Source organism: Muscardinus avellanarius, assembly GCF_963383645.1.
Source record: "Muscardinus avellanarius genome assembly, chromosome: 10".
NCBI classification, from domain to species: Eukaryota; Metazoa; Chordata; class Mammalia; order Rodentia; family Gliridae; genus Muscardinus; species Muscardinus avellanarius.
The window spans coordinates 77,381,347-77,395,975 of NC_137796.1; the positions used below are offsets into that span (position 1 = coordinate 77,381,347).

Consider the following 14,629-nt stretch of genomic DNA (forward strand, 5'->3'; position numbering starts at 1 on the left):
ATATCGTTACTCTGTCAAGCTCTGTGGCTTGACAGGACCATTTTAATGGTTTTCACCCCTATTCTGACTTAAGTTTGGCTATGGAAGAGAGAAGGAACGGCTCCGTCTGGACTAGTTAGTAAGTCTTGTCCTATTATGTATATCATATGTGAAGTTTTTCACTTCTAAAACCATGTTTTAGGTAGTGCTGGAAGTATTTTTCTTTACATTTTTTTAAGTTTTAAAGGTATTCTTCATCAGTTACCGTCTTAAGGATACAGTGAAGGCTGACTTGCAGGCCATGTTTTTAAGTTAATTACTTGATTGAGGGGTTGTATTTTATATAGACGTCTTTGTCATCTCTCTTTGCTAATAATGATCCCCCGATATATCAGTAGGTGTACACTACTGAAAATTCCCTTCAGAAGATCTTAAAGAGCAGAAAACAAATTGGGTCCGAGTAACACAACCAGCTTCGAGAGACTGCCCTCTGAGTTGGAATGATAATGACAGAATCCCGGGAAGTTATAGACTTAGATCCTCCAACGGAAACTTCACAGGAGCAGGAGGACCTTTTAATTGTGAAGGTGGAAGAAGAAGACTGTACCTGGATGCGGGAGTACAACCCGCCTACATTTGAAACTTTTTACCAGCGCTTCAGGCACTTCCAGTACCATGAGGCATCAGGACCTCGGGAGGCACTCAGCCAGCTCCGGGTGCTCTGCTGTGAGTGGCTGAGGCCCGAGCTACACACCAAGGAGCAGATCCTGGAGCTGCTGGTGCTGGAGCAGTTCCTCACCATCCTGCCTGAAGAGTTCCAGGCCTGGGTGAGAGAACATCACCCGGAAAATGGAGAAGAGGCGGTGGCAGTGATAGAAAGTATACAGAGAGAACTTGAGCGCAGACAACAGGTGAGTGGAAGAGGCGGCATGAGCTATGAGGAAGGAAAGAGTTAAGGAGCTGCTAAAGCAGGGGTGAGATTCTTAGCCCTCTGGTGCTTCATTCATATTCTTTTGTTCTCCTGGGATTAGGTCCACTGTGGAGATTTCCTGCTACTCCAGCAAAAAGAAGCAAAATCCAGTGTGTTAACCTGTAGAAGACAATCTGCGATTTTATTTGTTTTTAAGTTTGTATTTATTTTTTGAATGACATACAAAATCCAAAAAGGTACATAAGGTTGTAATGAAAAGTAAGTTTTCCTCCCCTCTAATTTCCCAACTGCCTAGTTCTCCTCTGCAGAGGCAGCTGTTGTTACATGATACTTGTATATCCTTACGGAGATATACCATATTCATTTACATATTAGCATATATGTATGTGATGTGCTTTAAAAACACACCAATGTTTTTAAGTCTCTGTGCACTTCTGCCTCTTTCTTTTTTCTTATTATCTTAGTTTGTTCCATCTTGGTGCAAATATAGTTGCCTCATTCGGAAACTGCATTATATTCTGTTATATAGAGGTACCATAATTTATTTGACTCCTGTTCAAGGAGTTTAAATTGTTCCATTTAAGTTGTTCCTTTAGAGTGTTTCTGAATGTTTACTATAACAGCCTTTGGTGCAATGAGTACACACATACACACACACACACACACACACACACACACTAATTATATTTGAAATGAAATTGTTGGCTGAGATACATTTGCAATATACATTTTGATAGCTGTTGCACCCATTAGAGATTATACCAATTTATATTTCCACCATCAATGTCAGAGAGGATATTTTTTGTCTACAGTTTGATAACACAATATTACCAAATTTCTTTATTACTACCAATGTGAAAAATGCTCCATTACATTTCTGTGCAATTTTTTTTTTTTTGGTGGTACTGGGGTTCCTGGAAGCCCTTCTACCTCCAGGCTACACTCCCACGGGCTACACTCCCAGACCTATTTTTTAACTTTTTTATGTGGAAACAGGGTCTCTTAAGCCAGCGAGGCTGGCTCCGAACCAGCACGATCCTCCTGTCTCCGCCTCCCAAGCGGGGGATTACAAGCGTGCGCCACCACGCCTGGCTCTGTGCAATTTTAATTTGCATTTCTCTTCCCAAGTTTGATCATAGTACATATATTTAAGGGCTATTTATATCTCTTTTTTACAAATTATCTGTTTATATTTCTTACCTGTATCCCCCACCTACTAACTAGAAACATTAAGTATTTTGTCTGTCATATGATTTGCACATTTTATTTTTCCAGTTTGTTGTTTGTCTTTTTTATGGAGATTTTAAATTTTTATGCAGTCAGATTAACTTATGGTATCTGGGTTTCATGCTCTACCTAAAAAGGCCTTCACTGATAATACGAAAATATTTTTTTCATAGTTTCTTTTCCATTGTTTTTTTTTTTTTAATATGCTTTTAAATGATTGCTCTGTCTGTCTGAAATTTAATTTTATGGAGGGTGTTTGGTGTGGTTACAACTTAATTTTTCCCCAGATACTTTTTTCCCCCAGCAAAGTACGTGTGTGTGTGTGTGTGTGTGTGTGTGTGTGTGTGTGTATGTGTGTGGGGGGTACTAGGGAGGGAACCCAAGGGCATTCTATCTCTAAGCTATACCCCCAACCTATTTTATTTTTTATTTTGGTGGTACTGGGGATTGAACCGTTAGGCATTCTACCTATGAGCCCTATTTTTAAATTTTTTTTTTCTTGCGGTACTGGAGATGGAACCCAGGGTCATTCCACTTCCGGGCTACACCCCGGCCCTATTTTTTATTCTTTATTTTGAAACAGGGTGTCACTGAGTTGCAAAGGGCCCCTGCTAAGTAGTTGAAGCTGGCTGAAATCCTGGATCCTCCTGTCTCAGCCTCCCAAATGCTGAAATTAGAAGTGTGTGCCACCATGCCTGGCTTATTTTTTAATTTTTTCAGGATCTTGTTAGGTAACTAAGACTGACCTCAAACCTGTGAGCCTCCTGTTTTAGCCTCCCAAGTTCTGAGATTATAGGCATGTACCACCATTACCTGTTTATTTTTATTTTCTGTTTTAAAACATTGTTTTACTAAATTGCTGAGGCTGGCCTCAAACCTGTGGTCCTCTTGTTTCAGTCACAGTTACTGGGATTCAGGAGCATGCCTGTACAGGAGGCTACATATAAAAAATCTTTTGTATTTGGAGTTCATTTTGTCTTTTTTTCCCCTGTGTGACTGATCTTATTGTCTGCCCCTGTATCAGTATTTTAATTATTTGAACTCTGTAAAATGTTTTGATAGCTGGGCATGGTGGTACATGTCTGTAATCCCAGTATTTGGGAGGTTGAGACAGGTGGATTGCAGATTCTTGGCTAGCCTCAGCAATTTAGTGAGGCCTTTCATAACTCAGCAAGACCCTGTTTCAAAATAAAAAATTAAGCCGGGCGTGGTGGCGCACGCTTGTAATCCCCGTGCTTGGGAGGCGGAGACAGGAGGATCACGCAGGTTTGAAGCCAGCCATTCTGGCTTCAGAGACCCTGTTTCCAAAAATAAAAACCTATAAAATAGGTCTGGGAGTGTAGCCCGGAGGTAGAAGGGCTTCCAGGAACCCCAGTACCACCAAAAAAAAAAAAAAAAAAAAAAAAAAGAAAAGAAAAAAGAAAAAAAAAAAAGAAAGAAAGAAAGAAAGAAAGAAAGAAAAAAAAAGTTTAAAAGCCTGGCGTGGTAGTGCACGCTTGTAATCCCTGCGCTTGGGAGGCTGAGACAGGAGGATCACATGGGTTCGAAGCCAGCCTCAGCTACTTAGTGAGGCTTTCAGCAACTTAGTGAGACCCTGTTTCCAGATAAAATATAAAAAAAGGTCTGAGTGTATAGCCTGGAGGTAGAAGGCCTCTGGGTTCCACCCCCAGTACCACCAAAAAATAAATAAATAAATAAATAATTAAAATAGGACTGTTAGTGTAGCTAGGAGGCAGATTGCCTCTGAGTTCAATCCCTGGTACCACCCTATACACAGGTTCTGCTATTTGGTAGGGCTACCCTTTATCTATTTCTTGGGGGAAGTATGTTTTCTTTTCCCCTTATGAACTTCAAAATTACTTAGTTTCTACCATCCTAAAAATCTTGGTGTTATTATTTGGGTTGTATTAAATTATATATTCATTTAGGGAGGGTTGAGAATTTTACATTGTTTCATCTTCTTTTTCATTCCTACACTCATTTGTAAACTGATCTCCTTCTTCTTCTTCCTCTCCTAGACTTTAGTTTCTTTCTTTTTTTTTTTTAATAGCAAAGAAACAAAAATCTTGTGATCATGGGTTTATAGGAGTTGGAAGCTAGTCAGGTGTGGTGGCACACACTTGTAATCCTAGTACTTGGAAGGCTGAGACAAGGATCACAGGTTCCAGGCCAGCCTCAGCAACTTAGTGAGACCCTCAGCAATTTAGCAAAACAATGTTTCTAATTTAAAAATAAAAGCAGGGCATGGTGGCGCAAATGCTTGTAATCCCAGCATTTGGGAGGCTGAGACAGAAGGATCCAGTTTTGCAGCCAGCCTCAGCTACTTAGTGAGGCCCTTTGCAACTCAGTGAGACCCTGTTTCAAATTAAAGAATAAAACATAGGGCAGGGGTGTAGCTCGGAGGTAGAATGCCCCTGGGTTCCATCTCCAGTACCACAAATAAAAAAATAAATAGGGCTGAGGGTGTAGTCAGATGTAGAATCCCCAGTACCACAAACAAACAAACAAACAAACAAACAAACAGGGCTGAGAGTGTAGTTCAGAGGTAGAATGCCCCTGAGTTCAGAGTTGAAAGCTAGCTAGATAATCTCCGTCATTCTTAGAGCAGCTGCATTTAAATGTACAATACCATCTCATCTTGTTACCCTCTGGATAAGGGATAGTTCAGAGTGTGAGAACATCCTCAGGCTCACAGATTGGGGTAGCTTCCGCATGACTTGGGTAACACCAGAGGGGTAGCTGTTGACCCACGGCCAGACCTTGCAGCTGGCCTGAGGGATTGCCCTGTAAATGGGAATATTTGTACCTTTCCATTGCTCAGTCAGGATATGAAGTACAGGTTCACCGTGACATACAGTTACTCTTTTTAACCTAACTTGGGACACTAATGAACAGTATTGCTAGTGTTTTAGAGTTGTAGATATTCAATATCAAAATGCTTTTTTATAGCTGGGTGTGGTGGTGCACGCTTGTAATCCCAGCATTCGGGAGGCTGAGACCTGGAGGATCGCGGTTCGCGGACAGCCTCAGCTACTTAGTGAAGTCCTCTGCAACTCAGTGAGACCCGGTTTTAAAATAAAGAATAAAAAAATAGGCCAGGGGCTGTAGCTCGGAGGTAGAATATCCCTGGGTTCCATCCCCAGACCCGCAAAAAAAAAAAAAAAAAAAAAATTATTTTATTTTTTATGGAATGCTTCACAAATTTGTGTGTCATTCTTACGCAGGGGCCATGCTAATCTTCTCTATCATTCCAATTTTAGTATATGTGCTGCCGAAGCGAGCACATCAAAATGATTTTTTAAAAATTGTTTTGATGGTACTGGGGTTCCTGGAAACCCTTCTACCTCTGGGCTACACTCCCAGACCCATTTTCAAAAAGTATTTTTATTTGGAAACAGGGTATTTGGTATTGAGCTATGCCTTCAGCCTTTTTTATTTTTATTTATTTATTATTATAATTTTAAATTAATTAATTACTTTTTTGGTGGTACTGGGGGTGGAACCCAGAGGCTTTTCTACGTCGGGCTATACTCCTAGACCCATTTTATATTTTATTTGGAATAGGGTCTCACTAAGTTGCTGAGAGCCCTACTAAGTAGCTGAGGCTGGCTTCGAACCTGTGCGATCCTCCTGTCTCAGTCTCCCAAGCACTGGGATTGCAAGTGTGCCCCACCACGCCCAGCTCAGCCTTATTTATTTGTTTGTCTGTCTGTCTGTTTATTTATTTATTTATTTATTTATTTATTTATTTATTTATTTATTTTTGGTGGTACTGGGGTTCCTGGAAGCCCTTCTACGTCCGGGCTACACTCCCAGACCTATCTTTACATTTTTATTTGGAAACAGGGTCTCCTAAGCCAGCGCACGTGGCTGGCTTCGAACCTGCATGATCCTCCTGTCTCTGCCTCCCAAGCGCGGGGATTACAAGCATGCGCCACCATGCCCGGCCAGCCTTTTTTATTTTGAGATAGGGTCTAAATTGCTCAGGCTGTCCTTGAACTTGCAATCCTCCTGTCTCAGCCTTCCGTGTACTGGGATTACAGGCTTGTGCCACTGCACCTGGCATAGAAACATCTTTACTTAATGGCAATGGGTAATTTTAGGTCCGTAGGGGAGATTTTCTCAAGGCCCTCCACAGCTGTGCTGCTCCCCTTTTCTCTGCCCATCCTCTCATATCCCTAGTATTGTTGCCTAGCTTTATTCCTTGTTCCCCTTAGTTCCTTTCTCTTGGTCTCAGTGGACCTCTAGGGCTGCATTTGTTCTTGGAAGCCCGGGTGTGCACTGACATACTTGGAACTGTGTGAACTCTTGTTCTGAGCAGGCTCTGCAAGGACATACACATGTTCAGAGTGGCACTGGCTGCAACAATTGTGCAGCTGCCTCTTAATGTAACACCTGTAGTTTTATTTTGTCAGTACCAGGAGGATTCAAATTCAGAGTGCTTTGAAACCTGAGGAAGGGAGAAAAGATCTTATTTCCAGTGTGCTGGGACTGAGCTGGTACCTTCCAAAATAGGCAGATTCTAGAGAATGGTTGTAGCAGAATCATTGTGTGTACCTTGGGATTGAGCAGAAAGGTGGAGGCTGGTAGTGAATTGAACACAAACTAGATTAAGTCTTATTGTTGGTCTATCCAACTGTGACTTCCTGCATCCTACAACAACTTTGCCAACCTCCTTTCTCATTTCAAACCCTTTACTAACCTTTACCCACACCGGATACCTGCTGGTTCCTAGATTGTAATAAATACCCTTTTTCTCCCTGAGGGTGTTTGTTAATGTTCTCTCTGCCTGGGTCACTTCTCCCTACTTTTCCCTTGGCTGTCTTTTTCTTTTTGTGGTGTTCAGGATTGAACCCAGGGGTGTTCTACCTCTGAGATACACCCCCAGCCTTATTTTATTTTTTATTTTGAAACTGGGTTTCGCTAAGTTGTTGAGGCTGGCTTTGAACCTGTGATCTTCCTGTCTCGGCCTTCCAAGTCCTGGGATTATGAGCGTGTGCCACCAACCTGGCTCTAGCTGCCTTTTTCTTATCCTTTAGGTGTTAGTAACTTTAGTGACACTTCCTCAGAAAAGCCTTCCCAGGCCTCCAGTCTAATGGTGGTCTCATCTGTTCTGTCTCATAGTACCATGTTTCTTCTCTTGTCTAGCATGTGGCTCAGTTTGTAATTATGTATTTGTGTTTGGATGTGTTCCATAAAATTCTCCAGCTAGAAGTAACTATATTTATTAAACCACTGTGTAATCAGTGCCTGGCTCATTATAGATGCACATTAAATATCTGGCAAGGGAACAAATGGACATCCACAGGGATTTCACGGGTTCTTTTCATATCCTCTCCAAAACTATACTGATTGATTCTGGTTGTGGTTATTAGATTGTCGCATGTCCCGAAGTGCTTCCTCAGAAGATGGTCCCACCTGGAGCAGTGCAGGAGTCCTTTGACCACCAGTTCCTGTCTGTGAACACCCAGCCTGAACAAGAGCCACAGAAGCCTCACCTTCTGGAGGAAAATGGTGAGGTTCAGAGCCAATGTGGTGGAGCACGGGTGCCCTGGCCACACGGGTGGGAGGCGTCTAACAGAGACTGGAAGCTGGGCAGGGTCTGAGGTTCGGAAGGGATGGAAATCTGGGGTGGCTGGTATTAAGAGAGAGGGCATCTTCTAGGATGGATGGGACTCAGCACAACAGTGGGGGGGTGTGGCTCAGGGGAAGCTTGTACTTAGCATGTTTAGATACTGGGGATGATAGCTTGAGGTATGAGCACTGTTCCAAGAGCTACAGGCGTCTGTTACAGGAGTTTTGTCATCATTGTACAGCAGTGTCCGACCTCTGTTTTGTAGATTTTGTTGTCTTAATGCCTAAAAGTCTCTCTAGATCCTAACTGCATTCATATCTAGTTGCTCAATCACTTTAAAATCTTACTTAGTACTTGGGAGGCTGAGACAGTAGGGTCACGGTTTGCACATACCCTCAGCTACTTAGTGAGGCCCTTTGCAACTCAGTGAGACCCTGTTTCAAAATAAAGAATAAAATAGGGCTAGGGGTGTATCTCAGAGGTAGAACACACCTGGGTTCAATCCCCAATAACTAACACACACACACACAGGCATGCACACACACACACTCATGGCTGGGGATATAGCTCAGAGGTAGGTTGCCCCTGGGTTCAAACCCCAATACCACAAAATAAATTTAAAAAATAAAATCTTATTTCTTATTTGAAGCTGGGTGTGGTGGTGCATGCCTTGAATCCCAGTACTTGGGAGGCTGATACAGGAGGATCATAGTTTCAAGGACAGCCTCAGCAAGCAGTGAGACTCTCATCAACCTAGTAAACCCCTTTTTTTAAAAAATAAAAATAAAAAGTAGGGCTGGGGGTATAAGTCAGCAGTAGAATGTCTCTGGGTTTAACCCATTACCCCCCCCCACACACACACACACTTATTTGAAGCAATTCTTTTTATTTATTTAGTTAGTTTGTAGTACTGGGGGTGGAACCCAGGGGCTTTTCTACCTCTGGGCTATACTCCCAGACCTATTTTATACTTTATTTGGAAACAGGGTCTCACTAAGTTGCTGAGAGCCTAAGTAGCTGAGGCTGGCTTTGAACCTGTGTGATCCTCCTGTCTCACCCTCCCAAGTGCTGGAATTACAAGTGTGTGCTACCACTCCCGGTTAGTCTTTTTATTATTCTTGAAGCAGGGTCTCACTGAGTTGCGAAGGGCCTCGCTAAGTAGCTGAGGCTGTCCTTGAGCCTTTATTCTCTGGTCTCTGCCTCCCAAATACTGGGACTACAAGTGTGCGCCACCACGCCCGGCTTTGAAGCGGTTTTCAAAATGACTTTTAGCAGCCGGGCCTGGTGGTGCAGCTTGTAATCCCAGCCTTTGGGAGACTGAGACAGGAGGATCGCGGTTTGCAGACAGCTCCAGCTACTTAGTGAGGCCCTCCGCAACTCAGTGAGACCTTGTTTCAAAATAAAGAATAAAAAAAAAAAAAATAGGGCTGGGGGTGCAGCTCAGAGGTAGAATGCCCTAGGGTTCCATCCCCAGTACTGCCAAAAAAAAAAAAATTATTTTTGGCCCACTACTCTTTTCTTCCCACTTTTTTTCTCTGTCTCCTCCCATCTCAATTATATTTACTTGCATTTGATACATTAAGGAAGAAAAATGGAACAGCTAAATGGCATATTTATTATGATATATGTCCACAAATCTAAATAATTCTGATCAGAAACTCTTGCTATAAGATATAATTCCTAATTTAGATATTTGCAGATTTAGCTGGATGTGATATTATGGTGCCTCCCTGTAATCTCAGTACTTGGGAGGCTGAGACATGAGGATCATACATTTGTGGCCAGCCTTATCAACTTAGTGAGGCTCCAGCAACTTAGTGAGACCACATTCCAAAATATAAAATAAAAGAGAGCTGGATGTGGTGGTACGTGTTTGTAATCCCAGTACTGAGACAGACTCAGCAGACAGTGAGACTCTCATTAACCTAGTAAGATCCTGTTTCTGAGTAAAAATAAAATAGGGCTGGGCATGTAGCTCAGAGGTAGAATGCCTTGAGGTTTAATCCCCAGTGCTACAAAAAAAGGTACTTAATTCAAAGAAAATTGAGCCTCATAAATTTCTAAAAGATTGTTTCTCATTATCTCTTATTGAAAGATAATCCCAGACATTATTTATTATTTATTATCCATAAAATGACATACATGTGTGTGTGTGTGTGTGTATACATATATAGTGTCTGTTTGCTCCAGATGAGTGGTAAGGATTATTTTTCTTAGTACTCTGAGGGTTAAATGAGGTTGTACAAGTAAAATGCTTGCATCAGTTCCTACACAAAATATGGACTACATCAGTACCAGTTGCTATTGCTTCTGCTTCTGCTGTTTTTTACCATAGTGGAAGAAAAGGTGGAGGAGACTGGGACAATGGGGCATATCAAGGGGAAAACTTGACCACTCAAGGGAGCCTAGAAGAAAGTGTGAAGCCAAGCAGACAGAATATGGTCCCTTACCCACAACTCTGAAATCCAAAGCTCTAAATATCAAAGGATTTTGTTTTGTTCTGTTTTTGAGATGGGACTAGGGTGATGAGAATCTCACTACTTGCTGAGACTTGTCTTTGTGTGTGTGTGTGTGTGTGTGTGTGTGTGTGTGTGTGTGTGTATCTGGGGATGGAACCCAGGGGACCTTCTAGCCACACCCCTGCCCTATTTTTTATTCTTTTTTTTTTTAAACAGGATCTCACTGAGTTGCAGAGGGCCTCACTAAGTAGCCAAGGCTGTCCATGAACCATCATCCTCCTGTCTCAGCCTCCCGAATGCTGGGATTACAAGCGTGCGCCACCACACCCAGCTAAAACTATCTTTAAACCTGTGATCCTGCCGGGCGTGGTGGCGCACGCTTGTAATCCCTGTACTTGGGAGGCAGAGACAGGAGGACTACACAAGTTCCAAGCCAGCCTTGCTGGCTTAAGAGACCCTGTTTCCAAATAAAAATATAAAATAGGTCTGGGAGTATATCCCAGAGGTAGAAGGGTTTCCAGTAACCCCAGTACTACCAAAAAAAAAAAAAAAAAGAATAGTGAAGAATGATGATTTATTTTAGTATTCTGTGATCGTGAATATATCCTTTATTCTTCTATTCTCATTATTTTAGCCTTTTATGGCATTGTTGGAGATAATAATGATTACTAACAATGAAATCATTCTTAGGATGAAGGAAAAATATTTGAAGTTATAGCAGAATTAAGATCACACAGATTCCAAACTCTCTTAGATTTGTTCATGTTTCCGGTGCATCTATATAGAGCTTATTCTGTTTATAAAATAAAACAAATTCCTTTTTGTTCTTCAGAAGACTTCAAATATAATAAATATTATGTAACACAGTTGTTTTTTGTTTTTTGTTTTTTTTTTGAGGTACTGGGGTTCCTGGAAGCCCTTCTACCTCTGGGCTACACTCCCAGACCTATTTTTACATTTTCATTTTGGAAACAGGGTCTCCTAAGCCAGCGCACGTGGCTGGCTTCGAACCTGCACGATCCTCCTGTCTCCGCCTCCCAAGCGCGGGGATTACAAGCATGCGCCACCACGCCCGGCAACACAAATCTTATAAATATTTTAAATTGCTCCAATAAGAAGCCTCCAGACATCCAAGCGTGGTGGCGCATGCTTGTAATCCCAGCGCTTGGGAGGCTGAGACAGGAGGATCGCGCAGGTTCGAAGCCAGCCTCAGCTACTTAATGAGGCTCTCAGCAACTTAGTGAGACCCTGTTTTCAAATAAAATATAAAATAGGTCTGGGAGTATAGCCCAGAGGTAGAAAAGCCCCTGGGTTCCAACCCTAGTACCACACACACAAAAAAAAATAAGAATAAAAATTAGGACTAGTGGTGTAGTTTGGAGGTAGAATGTGCCTGGGTTCCATCCCCAGTACTGCAAAAAAAAAATAAAATAAATATGAGCCTTTTCTTTTTGTGGTGCTGGGGATGGAACCTAGGGGTATTGCACCTCTGAGCTACACTCTTAGCCCTATGTTTTAGTCTTTTATTTTGAAACAGAGTCTCACTGAGTTGCGAAGGGCCTCACTAAGTAGCTGAGGCTGTCCGTGAACTTCCGATCCTCTGGTCTATACCTCCCAAATGCTGGGATTACAAGTGAGCACCTGTCTGATATGAAACTTTTTATTATTGGTGATCAAGAGTGTTAATCTGAGCAGATTTCAGCATCCTTTGGTGACCCAGCAGGGATTAGCCTGACCAAAGCAGAGAATCTGTTTTTTTGTGGGGGAAAGAAGGTAAAAGGATAAATGTGGAGAGTCTCGAGAGCCCAGCCAAAGGATCTGGCCTTGCCGCAGCAGGGCTCATCATAGACTCGTGAGCAGAGGCGTGTGTCATGGTGTTCAAAACTGGACAAGATGTTCTCACTTATGCCTCTTTTTCTTCCTTCCTGAACAGCTCTTCCTGTTCTCCAAGTTCCTTCCCTTCCCCTGAAGGACAGCCAGGAGCTGACAGCCTCACTTCTCTCAGCTGGGTCCCAGGTGAGCTGGTACCCCTTTGTCTTCTGTAAGGACCCCAGTCTCTCTGACGAGTAGCCGCCTTGTTCCATATCTTGATTGGAGGTCCATTTCTTTAGCCAGCAACCAGACCCTTCTTGGGTTGTGCCTTCACTCCCTTTTGTCTTTTTCCTCTCTGCCCAGTACTTTCTGCTCCTCTTTGAGGCAAAATCCCTCTCCTCATTTCTTTCCTTAATACTGCCAGTTTTCCCCTCACTCCAGATTTGAACACGGGGAGTGGGAATTTAGCAGAGATCTCCTGTTTCAGAAGTTGGTGAAAATTGAAGACGTGACTGATGTGGCTGTGTCTTTCATCCTGGAGGAATGGGAACATTTGGACCAGTCCCAGAAGTCTCTTTATAGGGAAGGCAGGAAGGAGAATTATGGGAATATTACTTCTATGGGTAAGAATTATTTCACCTGCATTGATTAGGACATCTTTATTTTGTTATTATATAAAGGCTATTTCTAGCACATGCTATAAAAGCATGTATGGCCAGGTCCAGTGGTGCATGCCCGTAATCCCAGCTACTCAACAGGCTGAGGCAGGAGAATTTCAAGTTCAAGGCCATCCTGGGGAACTTAGTGAGATCCTGTCTTAAAAGTAAAACAAAAAAGCCAAACATGGTGGCAGATACTTGTAATTCCAGTACTTGGGAGGCTGAGATAGGATGATCACAGGTTCATGGCCAGCCTCAGCTACTTAGTGAGGCCCTCCACAACTTAGAGAGACACTGTTTCAAAATAAAGAATAAAGCCAGGCGTGGTGGCGCACGTTTGTAATCCCAGCATTTGGGAGGCTGAGACAGGAGGATTGCTCAGGTTGGAAGCCAGACTCAGCTACTTAGTGAGGATCTTTGCAACTCAGTGGCACCCTGTTTCAAAATAAAGAATAAAAAATAGGGCTGGGGGTATACTTCAGAGGTAGAATGCCCCTAGGTTCAATACCCAGTAAAACACACACACACACACACACACACACACACTGGGCTGACTGGGTATGGTGGTGCACACCTGTAATCCTAGTACTTGGGACGCTGAGTCTAGAGGATGGCCGATTTGTGGCCAGCCTCACAATATAGAGAGACTCTCAGCAACCTAGGAAGATCCTGTTCCAAAGATAAAATAAAAAGTGCTTGGGCTGTACAGCTGGGCTATAGCTCAGTGGAGAACACTTGTCTATTATGCACAAAGTCTTGGGTTCAATCCCCAGTGCTGCAAAAAAGAAAAAGAAAAAAAAGCTTGTGTGTGTGGTGGGGGGGTGGGTACTAGGGGTTGAACCCAGGGGCTTTCTACCTTTGGGCCACACCCCCAACCTAATTTTTTATTTTGAAACAGGGTCTAAGTTGTGGAGGGCCTCATAAATAGCCCCCCAGTACTTGAGAGGCTGAGACAGGAGGATCGCAGGTTCACAGCCAGCCTTAGCAACTTAGGCCCTTCATAAGTTAATGAGACCCTGTTTCAAAATATAAAATAAAATAGGGCTGAGGGTATGTCTCAAAGGAAGAAAGCCCCTGGGTTCAATCTCTAGAGCCACAATAAACAAACAAACAAACAAACAAAAGCTTAAAACTAATATGTTTGAGTTTAGTACTTGTACTCTTTGATGACTTGGATTATTATTATTATTATTTATTTATTTATTTATTTATTTATTTATTTGGTACTGGGTATTGAACCCAGGTGCATTCTACCTCCGAGGTACATCCCAAGCCATATTTTTTATTCTTTTTTGGGTTTTTTTGGTGGTATTGGGGGTAGAACCCAGGGGTTTTCTACCTCTGGGCTATATTCCCAGACCTATTTATTTTATTTGGAAACAGGGTCTCACTCAGTTGCTGAGAGCCTCACTAAATAGCTGAGGCTGGCTTTGAACCTGTGCGATCCTCCTGTCTCAGCCTCCCAAGCTCAGGGATTACAAGCGTGTGCCACCACGCCTGGCTTTTATTTTTTATTTTGAAATAAGATCTCACTAACTTGCAGAGGGCCTCACTAAGTTGCTGAGGTTGGCCATGAACCTGTGATCTCCTGTCTCAACCTCCCAAGTACTGGGATTACAAGCATATACCACTGTGCCTGGCTATAGATAAGTTTCCTTTTTTTGTTTTTTTTTTTTGTTTTTTTTTTGTGGTACTGGGGTTGGAACCCATGGGCTTTCTGTCTCTGGGCTATACCCCAGACCGGTTTTATCTTTTATTTGGAAACAGGGTCTTATTAAGTTGTTGAGAGCCTCACTAAGTAAGTAGCTAAGGCTGGCTTCAAACCTGTTCGATCCTCCTGTCTTAGCCTCCCAAGTACTGGGATTACAAGTGTGTGCCATCACACCTGGCTTATAGATACGTTTATTATTATTATTATTATTATTATTATTATTATTATTAATTATTATGTGGCACTGGGGGTGGAACCCAGAGGCTTTCTACCTCT

The 14,629-nt window shown here is 42.5% G+C and overlaps 1 protein-coding gene across 1 annotated transcript in view; it reads left to right on the forward strand.

Moving 5' to 3' along the window:
* Positions 1-479: 479 nt before the first annotated feature.
* Positions 480-14,629, forward strand: part of ZKSCAN5 (zinc finger with KRAB and SCAN domains 5) — a gene marked incomplete at both ends in the record, with an annotated part of 29,401 nt that continues 15,251 nt past the window's right edge. Inside the window, 4 exons of the mRNA XM_080703839.1 lie at positions 480-890; positions 7,513-7,651; positions 12,105-12,187; positions 12,471-12,606. Of these exons, the coding sequence (XP_080559965.1) occupies positions 480-890; positions 7,513-7,651; positions 12,105-12,187; positions 12,471-12,606 (769 nt within the window). The remainder of the gene's footprint in view (positions 891-7,512; positions 7,652-12,104; positions 12,188-12,470; positions 12,607-14,629) is intronic.